This window comes from Hordeum vulgare, chromosome 5H, assembly GCF_904849725.1.
Source record: "Hordeum vulgare subsp. vulgare chromosome 5H, MorexV3_pseudomolecules_assembly, whole genome shotgun sequence".
Taxonomy (NCBI): Eukaryota; Viridiplantae; Streptophyta; class Magnoliopsida; order Poales; family Poaceae; genus Hordeum; species Hordeum vulgare.
The window spans coordinates 572,163,716-572,177,846 of NC_058522.1; the positions used below are offsets into that span (position 1 = coordinate 572,163,716).

General features: G+C 48.0%; 2 protein-coding genes across 2 annotated transcripts; both read right to left on the reverse strand.

Moving 5' to 3' along the window:
- Positions 1-4,210: 4,210 nt before the first annotated feature.
- Positions 4,211-5,228, reverse strand: LOC123399408 (NDR1/HIN1-like protein 6). Its single transcript, XM_045093824.1, has one exon. The coding sequence runs from the start codon at positions 5,078-5,080 to the stop codon at positions 4,403-4,405; it is 678 nt and encodes a 225-aa protein (XP_044949759.1). The 5' UTR covers positions 5,081-5,228; the 3' UTR covers positions 4,211-4,402.
- Positions 5,229-5,357: 129 nt separating this feature from the next.
- LOC123399407 (phytosulfokine receptor 2-like) lies at positions 5,358-6,773 on the reverse strand. Its single transcript, XM_045093823.1, has one exon. It carries the CDS (start codon positions 6,732-6,734, stop codon positions 5,604-5,606), a length of 1,131 nt encoding a protein of 376 aa, XP_044949758.1. The 5' UTR covers positions 6,735-6,773; the 3' UTR covers positions 5,358-5,603.
- Between the last annotated feature and the right edge of the window lie 7,358 nt (positions 6,774-14,131).

Genomic DNA, 14,131 nt, shown 5'->3' on the forward strand with positions numbered 1-14,131 from the left:
CGCTTTAGAAAATTCAGAATTTCAACGAGCCCGATATTTTCTTTTGGCATGAAATTTTGAAGAAACTTCAACTCAACAAATAGATCATTGACATCAATATCAGATTGTTTATCCTTCATAAGGGCTTCCTCGAGATTAACACAAGAAGAATTCAAACTATCCTTGTCCAATGAACGCAATGTTTGAGAAGTAAATAAGAAACTAAATATTTTTTGGTAACCTTCATATTGCTCAAATCTCCTTGTGAGTGAGGAAATTGGAAATTGCTTGATCAACAACACGTATAAAATAGTTGATTCTAAATGATTCTTCTGCATACTGTGTGACAATATTTGTGTCGTTTGGGTTCTCATCAAATTGTTTCTTTCTTTTGATTTCTCTCCTTTTACGAAATGTTACATCAATATCCATCCCAAGTGCAATTTCTTTGCCTATCTCCAATGCTTCTAAGATACCAGTTTGTCTGTACCCCTCGGAGAAAGAAATAAGCCCTTTCACTTTCTCAATTGCAACATCAATAAGCATATCCTTTGTTTGCAAACTTTTACTTACTAAATTAATAGCAGACAATACCTCATACCAAATGACTATTGCCACGATAAATTCATACTCTCCAAGTTCATTGTTTGTCAAACCTAGAGCCTCACTGCTTGCATTTGGATCACTACCAGTTTCAGATACCTGAAGTTAAAGGAAAGTTCATAAACGTTATGGTTGGATCTAGTCAAAGCCTGAATGAATTACATCATTATCAATATGAACTTATTGGTCACCTGAAATAGAGCCTCCTGAATGTCTGGACATTTAAATCTAATAGCTTTAACACTTTCGACACGACTCTCCCAACGCGTAGTTGACACGGACTTGAGAGTCAATCTTGATATGTTTTCTTTCAAAATATGTCACTTCTTTGTAGAATTGGCAAAAATTGTATAGATGTGTTGGATGATTCCATAAAAATCTTTTCCTCTACCACAAGTCTTAGCCATATCACAAAGTTAACAACTAAAGCTATGATAACCACAATCAGAATAAAAAACTCTAGGATTTATATCCAAAAATTTCCTTTGTACCCCTTGATGCGTTCCTTTCATATTTGATCCATTATCATAACCTTGTCCTCGCACATAATTTATATCAAGATCAAGAAGTTTTAGCTCATTCTGTATCACCTCAAAAAGTCCTTGTCCAGTTGTATCATTAACATCTAGAAATCCTAGAAAGGACTCCTCTATGCAAACTTGACTTGAAGATGAATCCACATATCTTATAATTAAATACATTTGCTCTTGGTGACTTGCATGAGGGGTACAATCAAGTATGACACATAAGTACGTTGAGCTCTTTATTTTCTTGATAATTTCAGACCTAATGCAAGAAGCAAGCAAGTGTAGCAATTCATTCTGAATCTTATGGTCAAGATAATGAGCATGAGTTTATTCATTTGTAATACGACGAACATGCTCCTGAATAACAGGGTCAAATTCAGCCAACATCTCTACCAAACCCAAGAAATTATCATTGCTATCTTTGTAGAGCTTGTCATTCGTGCCACGGAATGCAAGATTGTGCTTGGCAAGAAATTTAACAATGCAAAAAAATTCTAGAATAATACCTTTCTCCAATGGTCCTTCTCTTTCTCAAGTTGTCATTGAGCTGCTTTATGAATAGTTTGATGGTATGCCAATATACTGCGCAACTCATACCAATTAGTCATGCTCAAAACATGATCCACAGTTGTCTCTTGATATTTTAGTTTATTGGTCATATGTGACCAATCCTTACAACCCTCATTTGCCAACTGACCTTTCCGGTGACCTTTTGTAAATATTTTACAACCAAAGCAAAATACTCTATCAAGTGGTTTAGAATAGACAAACAAGTCCGTGTCATAATATTGTCCATTTGATAGGAATCTAGTATAGAATACCGCAGTAAACCTTTTACGACATCTATCTTTGGGAGCTTTCTTAATTGATTTGTCTCTTTTTGGACCCTTTTGTGCTAAGATATCAATCTCTTTAGAATCAAGAGAATTTCAGTTTCTTAGATCAAATATATCATATTGAAAAGAATCATCAACATAAATATTATCTTCCTCTACCTCTAAATTTATCTCTCTCTTCTGAGCATATCTAGACTCAATGTAAGGAACAATTGCAAGTGCAACTACTCGCTTCACATGTAGAATCAGCTACCACGCTTTGCTTGGAACTATTGGAGGAGGCACCGACGATGATGGATCTGTGGCCGGAGTAGTTAACCATCCTCAACTCCATTTTCGTCGAGTCGGCTATGATGGCCAGGCGTCGGATGGAGGAAGCATAGGAGGCACAGACGACGGAGGAGGCAGCGCACGCGGCTCAGGCTCCGGCGCAGGCCATCTCTGATGAGGAAGAAGCTTTACACTAGTTAGTACATAGGATATTATGCATGCTTTTGTATGGATATGTGGGATGAAATATGATGAGTTGGATGTGGAGAGGGAAATTTGAGGCATGACCGGTCAGTGTCCGTGGACGTGCCCAGACGTGTTCACGGACATTTGAGAAGCGTCGGCATTTGAGAACCCGGATTTGCAAGGTCCAGGTGTAGATACAGTAATTGGGATTTTATAGTTTGCATGAACCCCTTCATGAGGATATTGCGAAGTACCAATCTCGATTTTTCTAGATGGAAAAGGGTGACAAGCAGAAATACCATATGGTCAAATGGTCTCAGATTTGCAAACCTAAGGACCAAGGGGCTCGGCATTATCTCGTTGAGCGTATGAACATAGACCAGGGAGGCAAGCAACGACAACAGGGGTACATCAACATCGTCAGCTCCGGTCTCCGCTCCCTTCACCCCACCGTCACCCCCCGCCTCCACCGGAGCCTGATTAGATGATAGCTTTTGTTTCTTTGGGATGTGTCGTGTTGTTCCTCCAGCTAAACTTATGATGGATCGTGACTTGACTTATTTTTTCTGACACTTGTGGTGGTTGCTTTACAATATAAAACGGGAAGAAAACCCTTTTTCTTGTCAAGTGCGGCGGCGCTCCATTCTTGGGTGAATGAAAGAAGAATGGGCGCTCCACATGGATACCACTTGTGCGCTAGTTGTAGACACAGTTACACATGGGACTTAAGATATAAGATAACCAAATTTCATCTAGACATACTGATCACGCACGTCTCCCTCCCTCCCTCCCAACCCTAGCCGTCTCCCCCTCCGCCTCCCCCTCCCCCTCCCCCTCCCCCTCCCTTCCTCGCCGCCGCCTGAGGCAGCCGTCGGGCAAGCCCGGGGCGTCAAGGATGGTGGCGGCGGGGCCTAGGTTGCCCTGCCTCTGCATGCGGAGTCCCGTATCTGGAGCGGCGGCTCCATTGGCGAGGCACGGTAGGCTAGCAGCCGTGCGGGAGGTGGATCCGGCATCTCGGCCGCGCGGGCGGCGGGATCCGGTGGTCGCTGGCGTCCGGCGACGGCTTTGCGGTGGCCGGTGCGCGCGATCTAGCGCCTCCCCTCCTTCCCTGTTCGGCGTGCGGGCCAGCCTGCTCGGGCCGCGCTTCCTCGGATTGCCGGTTTTGTACAGGAGGTGTTGCTAGTGGTGGGGATCTAGTTCGGGCGAAATCCCTGGTCGGCCATGGCCGGCCGCATCGACGGCGACGCCCGAGGGCGCCGTTTCCCTCCTTGGAGGCGTCGGTATGGACTGATCCCCTCACTTCCCCTTCCCCTAGGTCTCCCGGGCGAAAGCCTTAACTTTGTTGGGCGGCGGCGGCGCTCACGGCGCCGTTCCCTTCTTGAAGGCGCCGCTTTGGAACCTTGGGGCTGGGTGGCGCTTGTGGGTGGGCGACGACGGTGGTGCGACCCTATCCTAGCATGGATCTCCGTCCTGCTTGGAGATGGACTCGCGTAGGTGGAGGTCGTCGTTTGGGGTCATGATGGCGTCGATGGCGGAGGCACCTGCCAAGGCTGGTACCTCAATCTGATCTGAAGATGGACCAGTGGAAGATGGCGGCGACGACACATGTGAGTGCGTGAGACCGGTTTGTGCCCCGGACCCGGTATGTGGCTCGGTCAGGGTCTCCGGCTTTATATGTTAGGCTTAGGTGAGAGGTCTGGGTATTTGGTCCAGCTTGCACCCCTTCATCATATGGATAGGAGTAGCTGTAGATGTTGCCAAGATGGCGGATTCAGGCATATTATTGTACTTCTTTGTAAGGTCCTCGAGAATAATCAATAAAATGGCCGCATGCATCTCTCAGATGCAGAGGCCGGGGGTCATCCTCCTTTTCTAAAAAATCTACTCCTAGATGAGAGTTACTAGGAGATACCTCTTTTATACAGTATTGTATGTACTACAGTAATAATTAAGCAATTAATTGGATTACAAGCAAGCAAGTAATGGGTGATGAGAATTCATTCACAAGTATCTGTCGCATGGCGCTCCCACGGAGCCGCGGAGCAGCCTGCCGTCGCCGCCGACGACCACATAACACTTGACATGCATCCTCTGCCTGCCACCTCTCAACTGCAACTGCAACTGGAAGGCTGTGGTGACTCTGAAGCGGACGCCCGTGAAGGTGAGCTCCAGCCGCAGCGGTAGCCGCCCGGCCTGCAGCGCGGCGGAGAAGGAGTGCCACGCGGCGGGGTCGCCGTGCGTTGGCCCCACGACGTCGAGCACGCCGGCGACGGAGACGGTGGTCATGTTGGGTTGGTACCAGCCGGCGGGGAAGGCCGGGCCGGAGGCCACCAGCGCGTCGTAGAAGCGGAGCGACACCCGCGTGTCGCCGTCGTAGTAGATGCCGATGTGGCGGTTGGGGTTGCATTCCGACACGTTGAATTCCGCCTTGCCACCCGGGACCGAGCCGGAGAGGGAGAAGGAGGCGAGGGCGAAGCGCGGGCGGTGCGGGCGGAGGCTGAGCGAGGCCACGAAGAGGGCCACGCCGGCGACGAGGATGACGGCCAACAGGATGGAGCAGAGCCTGCTGCACAAGACGGAGACGCAGGTGTCCCTGGTGCGGTGCGCAATCCGCCGGGCGCGGCTCCGACCACCTCCTACTGATGCTACGTCTGCTGCTGATGTTTGAGGCGGCGGCATTTATCCGCAGCAGCTCTAATTAAAGCCCACTCATTCATATGATGATGGATGGATCCAGATTGATCTTCTGCTTCTGCTTCTACTTTTATTTGTGGAGGAGAAGAAGAAGAAGAATATTTAAGACGTGAAGGTGCATTGTTTGGGTGTATGCATGGAGGATCAAAGCAAAGTATAAAGCAAACAACACCCCCGCCCGCAGGGCGCAAGGAATAATCAAATCTTATCAATACTCCTATATTTTTAAACAAAACAAACAAACAAACAAACCACTCACGACGACACACAATACAACTTATAGCATACAACCCAAACCATAATATATTACAACACATATACTTTTCTTTTGAAATGTACAGTACATATACTTATTATTACAACGAGCATATATATATATGCGAGGCATAGGGCACATCTTCTGTGGCACCTTATGTACCTTATTTATCCAACATCATCTCATCATCGGCCTCGGACACTAGACAGAATATACCCTCCCCTCTCTTATAGTTGTATATAAATAAAATCATTAACCTCCTGATATAACTTTGTTGTCCCCAGACACAATATGGTTCATCCCAGATACAACATTGTTGTTTCCGGATACGACATTGTTACTCCCCGATACGACATGGTTCATCCCTGATACCCCATTGTTGAACCCGGATACCACACTGCTTCTCCCAGTTACACCATGCCTACTCCCGGATACGACATGCTTGCTCCCATATACGACATGGTTGTTCCCGGATACCGTGTTCCCATTCCCATATACGGCATGGTTGTTCCCGGATACCGTGTTTTCATCCCCAAATATGACAGTGTTATCATTACCGGATACAACATTGTTACTCCCAGATGTCACAAAGTTGTTGCTCCCTGTTATGACATTTGGGAGCTCGTTAAGTCGCCGTCCGAGTGTGCTTCTGTTATGCTTCACATACGATGGCATGTTAGTGAAAACCATGCCCGGTGAACGCCCATTGGGGACGAACCCCTTTAGCAGTGCCAAACTCTTAGGTGCATCGCCAACCAATGAATTGTTTGAGAGGTCCAAGTAGCAAAGGTGGTGAAGCTCACCAATCCACGATGGGATGGTGCCTATCAATTGGTTGCGGGACAAATCAAGCACCTCCATTTTCTTGCATTGAGACAACCATTCCGGAACCCTGCCCCTGAGAGAACAATCACCAAGGGCCAGTACCTCGAGTCTCTCGAACCCGCCAACAATACCATGGTTGGGTAGCTCCTCACCACCAAAATTCTTGGTGAGAATCAACGTGGTGAGGTTCTGACACCCACGCAACACGGTAAGTACCCCTGAGATGTTTTGTAAGTTGTTGGAGCCAAGGTCGAGATCCTCAAGCCGCGCAAGGCCGGCAAGGGAGGTCCCTGGGATGGGCCCCGTGAGGCCGCGCCTGGGGAGGCGCAGCGCTGTCACACGGCCGCTGGCGGAGTCACAGCCCACGCCCTCCCAGTTGCAGCATGCGGTACCAAACCACGTGTCCCGGAGGAGGACACCTCCGACGATGAGGTTCCCCGCAAAGTTCTGCAGCGCGTGAAGGTCGTCGGGGTGGCACGAAGTCGCTTGCGCATCGGACAAGAGAAACGCCAAGAAGACTACAAGGAGCAGCATGAAGCATTTGGCCATGGGATTCATTGAGGTGGAGGGAGTGATTTGGCAAGTGCTCTGTCTTGGTGTTGTACAAACTGCTTGTGTGATACATGGTGTCTTATAGCCAGCGTGTGTGCGTTGCAACTTGCAAGTGGTAGTGAGTGGGCAGGCCACGTACAAGTAAGTGCTACTTGATTTTGGTTTTGGTTTTGGTGCTATAAAGATCTGTGTCGACTCGACTTGCTTATGTTATATTTTATCGTATCGGTCATGGCCCATTCATGTTTGTCGACTCTTCTTATCTTACAAACGCTGGCCGACTACTACTCGTCTTTTTACATCAACTTTCTCCAAGCGATGAACAGATTCAAAGTTTCTCCAAAAACAAAAAGAAGAAAAGCTAATTAAGTCCATCGAGAATTAGCAGTCGACCGGTAGCACGCAAGCTTTTAATTAGTATTTGTCTTGTTTTTCTCTTTGGCCCACAAGATTGAAAATGTGGCTCTACTTGTTGTGTGCTCTTCATTGTCTTGTTTGTCCACTCTTGTTATCTTACAAACTGCTGGCAATTAGCTTTTGCATGGGACCGTAATACCTCTTTTTTTCACAACGCACCAACTATTGGAATTGGAATTAACCACAATGTCCGAGTCCGGTTTGAACTGGAAATAGTCACCGTATAGGTTAATAGGGGCAGGGTAGCTTCTTTATATACCTATGTAACCCACGTTGTATTACACCAGATTCAGATCAAAGCAATAAAGCAACAGGGACGACACGCTCCTGTTTAGCTATCAACTCTCGCGTCGTGTCTCGCCTATACGTATTTACGCTTGTACAGCCGCATCGATCAAAGCACAACCTCAAGCTAGCTCGAGAGGATCCATCCACCAGCTTGTGTGCTTGCTTTCTTGCGCTAGCTGCTGGGTGATTTGATATACGAGATCAAAAGTCAACAATTGGTATCTAGAGCCTCGACGATCTACGATCTACGATGACGGACAGCGACGCTGAGTCGGTCAAGTCCGGCAAAGGCGGTGCCAAAGCAAACAAGAACGGCGACAAGGTGAAGAAGGGCGTCAAGTCAGCAACCAGTGGTGGAGGAACGGGCGACGCCAACGTCCAGGCGCATCGCAACATCCCCATCCAGTACCCGATGCTCACCGACGTCAACTACGGCGTGTGGGCGGTGAAGATGAAGATTATTCTTCGATCCCTTCGAGTGTGGGAGGCTATCACGGACGACGACGTCGACGAGGAGCGCGACGAAGGTGCCATGGCCGCCATAGCCCAGTCTATGCCGGGTTCCGTGCTGATGACATTGGCGGAGTTCGAGACGGCAAGAGAGGCGTGGAACGCACTCAAGGAGATGACGATTGGAGAAGATCGCGTCACCAAGGCTCGGGCACAAGTTCTGAAGCGCCAATTTCACAAGTTGCAGATGGAGGAAACTGAATTGGTGAACGACTACGCCATGCGTCTTACTACTTTGGTGGGAGAGATCCGCGCGCTTGGTGCAAAGCTCGAGGAGACCGAGATTGTGGAGAAAATTTTCAGTTCGGTGACTGACAAATTCACGTACATCATCGGCACGCTCGAGCAGCTTTACGACACCGACAACATGGCCATAACGGAGGCGATCGAACGCCTGCGGACGTGGGAAGAGAATGCTCGTGGCTGTCGGAAAGGCAACGCAGGAGGTAGTGACCAACTCATGTACTCGCGTGCAGATTGGGAGTCCCCAAGTAGCAAAGGAAGGCGTAATGGCAACGAAGGGTCAAGCCACGCAACGCGCGGCGGACAAACCGGAGAAGGCAAAGGAAAAGGCAAGCCACAAGGTCGTGGTAAGGTAGACCGATCTAAAGGGCGGAAGCAACGAAACTTGGATATGTCCGAGGTCAAGTGCTATACCTGCAACGAGATGGGTCACTTTGCAAAGGATTGTCCGGAGCGTGACAAGTGAGAGATCAAGGCAAATTTGGCAAAGGAGGAAGACGAAGGTCCAGGTCTTCTAATGGCCGAAATTTCTGATCTCGCTGAAACGATGGTTGTGAAACCAAATCGGAAGGTGCTACTTCATGAGAAGAATGTGACACCTAAGTTATCCGGGGATCACAACGTGTCGTGGTATCTCGACAGGGGTGCCAGTAACCACATGACGGGATGCAAGGAGAAATTTCTCGAGCTGGAATATGATGTTGAAGGCTCGGTCAAGTTTGATGATGGTTCAAATGTGGAGATTTGTGGGCAAGGATCTGTCCTCTTCGAGGGTCTAACAGGCGAACATCGCATACTCACCAGAGTGTACTACATCCCAAGGCTTCGCAACAACATCATCTCTATTGGGAAGCTTGACGAGAATGGATGCAAGGTGAATATCGAGAACGGAGTGATGACGATCTTCGACAACCTCCGAAACGTGCTAGCTCGTGTTAATCGCATACGGAATAGGCTCTATATCCTCAACCTTGATCAATCTCAACCGGAGTGTTGGCTCGCCAAGAGTGATGATGATTCGTGGTTATGGCATGCTAGATTTGGACACGTTAACTTCTACGCCTTGAAGACGATGTCAAAGATGGAGATGGTATCCGGGATGCCAGTTATCGACCGTGTTGATCGAGTATGTGACGGGTGCTTGGTTGGAAAACAGCACCGCAGGCAGTTCCGTGCCGAGTCTACCTATCGTGCAACTGATGCACTCGAGCTGCTCCATGGTGATCTATGTGGCCCTATCACCCCGGCAACTCACGGAGGAAAGAAGTACTTCTTCCTTGTGGTAGATGACTACTCGAGATATATGTGGGTTGTTCTCCTACGATCTAAAGATGAGGCGTTTGAAGCATTCAAGAAGCTAAAGACTGCAACGGAGATGGAACACAAGCTGAAGGTTCGTGCTCTACAGACAGATCGCGGCGGAGAGTTTACGTCGAACGAGTTCAACGACTATTGCGAGAAGATTGGTATAAAAAGGTTCCTCACGACACCTTACACGCCACAGCAGAACGGGGTCGTTGAAAGGCGCAATCGAACCGTCGTTGACATGGCAAGGAGTTTACTCAAGAGCAAGAACCTCCCAGGGACTTTTTGGGGAGAAGCTGTCTCGACGGCGGTCTATCTTCTCAACTGGGCTCCAACGAAGGTGGTGATCGGCAAGACTCCGTATGAAGCAATTTACGGACGTAAGCCGAATGTGTCTCATCTACGGACTTCGGGTGCGTGGCACATGTGAAGACGGCGGAGCCACATCTCTCAAAGCTTGCCGATCCTAGCACCAAGATGGTGTTCATCGGATACGAGAGGAGTTCTGGCACCAAGGCATACGCTTCTACGATCCACAAACCAAGCGTCTACGGATTTCACGCGACGTCGTGTTTGAAGAAAACCAAGCGTGGAATTGGAGCACCGCAGCCGACGATGCTCCAAACGGTAACATATTCACGGTTGAATTTCCAACTGATGACGATGCAGGTGAGGATGTCCAGGTGGTTGGCAAGACTCCCAACCAAGGTGACCACAATGGTAGTGATCATCATGGTGCCGACACCGACGACGACGCGCATAGGTCACAAGGAGATAGCGACAACGCCGCGCACGACACAGGCGGAGATCTCGACGACAACATTGACAACGAGGCGCGTAGTGATGACGACAATCAAGATGATGGTCACGGTAATGACGACTACGCCGACGACGCGGATGTCGATGACACACCAGGGTCTCAGCCGTCTTCCTCAAGTGCATCAACACCGACACAATTTGTGTCGCCTCCTTCGCAAGCCACAATGGACTCCTCAGGGCCTCGTCGCTACAAGACCCTCAAGAAAGTCTACAAGTACACAAAGCCAGTTACGCTCTGTTGGAATTATGCCCTAGAGGCAATAATAAATATAGTTATTATTATAATTCCTGTATCAAGATAATCGTTTATTATCCATGCTATAATTGTATTGAATGAAGACTCATTTACATGTGTGGATACATAGACAAAACACTGTCCCTGGCAAGCCTCTAGTTGGCTAGCCAGTTGATCAAAGATAGTCAGTGTCTTCTGATTATGAATAAGGTGTTGTTGCTTGATAACTGGATCACGTCATTAGGAGAATCACGTGATGGACTAGACCCAAACAAATAGACGTAGCATGTTGATCGTGTCATTTTGTTGCTACTGTTTTTCTGCGTGTCAAGTATTTGTTCCTATGACCATGAGATCATATAACTCACTAACACCAGAGGAATACTTTGTGTGTATCAAACGTCGCAACGTAACTGGGTGACTATAAAGATGCTCTACGGGTATCTCCGAAGGTATTCGTTGAGTTAGTATGGATCAAGACTGGGATTTGTCACTTCGTGTGACGGAGAGGTATCTCGGGGCCCACTAGGTAATACAACATCACACACAAGCCTTGCAAGCAATGTAACTTAGTGTAAGTTGCGGCCTTGCAAGCAATGTAACTTAGTGTAAGTTGCGAGATGTTGTATTACGGAACGAGTAAAGAGACTTGCCGGTAAACGAGATTGAAATAGGTATGCGGATACTGACGATCGAATCTCGGGCAAGTAACATACCGAAGGACAAAGGGAATGACATACGGGATTATATGAATCATTGGCACTGAGGTTCAAATGATAAGATATTCATAGAATATGTAGGATCCAATATGCGCATCCAGGTCCCGCTATTGGATATTGACCGAGGAGTCTCTCGGGTCATGTCTACATAGTTCTCGAACCCGCAGGGTCTGCACACTTAAGGTTCGACGTTGTTTTATGCGTATTTGAGTTATATGGTTGGTTACCGAATGTTGTTCAGAGTCCCGGATGAGATCACGGACGTCACGAGGGTTTCCAGAATGGTTGGGAAACAAAGATTGATATATAGGATGACCTCATTTGATTACCGGAAGGTTTTCGGAGTTACCGGGAATGTACTGGGAATGACGAATGGGTTTCGGGAGTTCACCGGGGGGGCAACCCACCCCGGGGAAACCCATAGGCCTTGGGGGTGGAACACCAGCCCTTAGTGGGCTGGTGGGACAGCCCAAGAAGGCCCTATGCGCCATAGGAAGAAAATCAAAGAGAAAAAAAAAGGAGGAGGTGGGAAAGGAAAGAAGGACTCCACCCACCAAACCAAGTAGGACTCGGTTTGGGGGGAGACCTTCCCCTTGGCTCGGCCGACCCCCTTGGGGCTCCTTGAGACCCAAGGCAAGGCTCCCCCTCTCTCACCTATATATACGGAGGTTTTAGGGCTGATTTGAGACGACTTTTCCACGGCAGCCCGACCACATACCTCCACGGTTTTTCCTCTAGATCGCGTTTCTGCGGAGCTCGGGCGGAGCCCAGCTGAGACAAGATCATCACCAACCTCCGGAGCGCCGTCACGCTGCCGGAGAACTCTTCTACCTCTCCGTCTCTCTTGCTGGATCAAGAAGTCCAAGATCATCGTCGAGCTGTACGTGTGTTGAACGCGGAGGTGCCGTCCGTTCGGCACTAGATCGTGGGACTGATCGCGGGACGGTTCGCGGGGCGGATCGAGGGACGTGAGGACGTTCCACTACATCAACCGCGTTCACTAACGCTTCTGCTGTACGGTCTACAAGGGTACGTAGATCACACATCCCCTCTCGTAGATGGACATCACCATGATAGGTCTTTGTGCGCGTAGGAAAATTTTTGTTTCCCATGCGACGTTCCCCAATAGTGGCATCATGAGCTAGGTTCATGCGTAGATGTCTTCTCGACTAGAACACAAAAGTTTTGCTGGGCGGTGATGTGCGTTTTGCTGCCCTCCTTAGTCTTTTCTTGATTCCGCGGTATTGTTGGATTGAAGCGGCTTGGACCAACATTACTCGTACGCTTACGAGAGACTGGTTTCATCGCTACGAGTAACCCCGTTGCTCAAAGATGACTGGCAAGTGTCAGTTTCTCCAACATTAGTTGAATCGGATTTGACCGAGGAGGTCCTTGGATGAGGTTAAATAGCAACTCATATATCTCCGTTGTGGTGTTTGCGTAAGTAAGATGCGATCCTACTAGATACCCATGGTCACCACATAAAACATGCAACAACAAAATTAGAGGACGTATAACTTGTTTTTGCAGGGTATGCTTGTGATGTGATATGGCCAACGATGTGATGTGATATATTGGATGTATGAGATGATCATGTTGTAATAGATAATATCGACTTGCACGTCGATGGTATGGCAACTGGCAGGAGCCATAGGGTTGTCTTTATACTAACGTTTGTGCTTGCAGATGCGTTTACTATTTTGCTAGGACATAGCTTTAGTAGTAATAGCATGAGTAGCACGACAACCCCGATGGCGACATGTTGATGGAGATCATGGTGTGGCGCCGGTGACAAGAAGATCGTGCCGGTGCTTTGGTGATGGAGATCAAGAAGCACGTGATGATGGCCATATCATGTCACTTATGAATTGCATGTGATGTTAATCCTTTTATGCACCTTATTTTGCTTAGAACGACGGTAGCATTATGGGGTGATCTCTCACTAAAATTTCAAGACGAAATTGTGTTCTCCCCGACTGTGCACCGTTGCTACAGTTCGTCGTTTCGAGACACCACGTGATGATCGGGTGTGATAGACTCAACGTTCACATACAACGGGTGCAAAACAGTTCCGCACGCGGAACACTCGGGTTAAGCTTGACGAGCCTAGCATGTGCAGACATGGCCTCGGAACACATGAGACCGAAAGGTCGATCATGAATCATATAGATGATATGATTAGCATAGGGATGCTTACCACTGAAACTATGCTCAACTCACGTGATGATCGGACTTGAGCTAGTGTAAGTGGATCATGAACCACTCAAATGACTAGAGAGATGTACTTTTTGAGTGGGAGTTTAGCAAATAATTTGATTAAGTTAAACTCTAATTATCTTGAACATAGTCTAAGTCCACTTTGAATATATTTGTGTTGTAGATCATGGCTCACGCGACAGTCATCCTGAATTTTAATACGTTCCTAGAGAAAGCTAAGTTGAAAGATGATGGAAGCAACTTTGTAGACTAGGCTCGTAATCTTAAGCTAATCTTACAAGCTGGGAAGAAGGATTATGTCCTTAATGCTGCGCTAGGAGATGAACCACCCGCTACGGCTGATCAGGATGTTAAGAACGCTTGGTTAGCACGTAAGGAGGACTACTCAGTAGTTCAATGTGCAGTCTTGTATGGCTTAGAACCGGGACTTCAACGTCGCTTTGAGCGTCATGGAGCATTTGAGATGTTCCAGGAGTTGAAGTTTATCTTTCAGAAGAACGCCCGGATCGATAGGTATGAGACCTCCGATAAATTCTATGCTTGCAAGATGGAGGAGAACTCGTCTGTCAGTGAACATGTGCTCAAAATGTCTGGGTACTCAAACCTTCTAGCTGAGCTGGGGATTGAACTCCCGCAAGAGGCTATCACTG

Bases quoted from the DNA above. Each gene is read 5' to 3' on its own strand.
- LOC123399408 (XM_045093824.1), bottom strand. From the start codon at position 5,080: ATGCCGCCGCCTCAAACATCAGCAGCAGACGTAGCATCAGTAGGAGGT.
- LOC123399407 (XM_045093823.1), bottom strand. From the start codon at position 6,734: ATGAATCCCATGGCCAAATGCTTCATGCTGCTCCTTGTAGTCTTCTTG.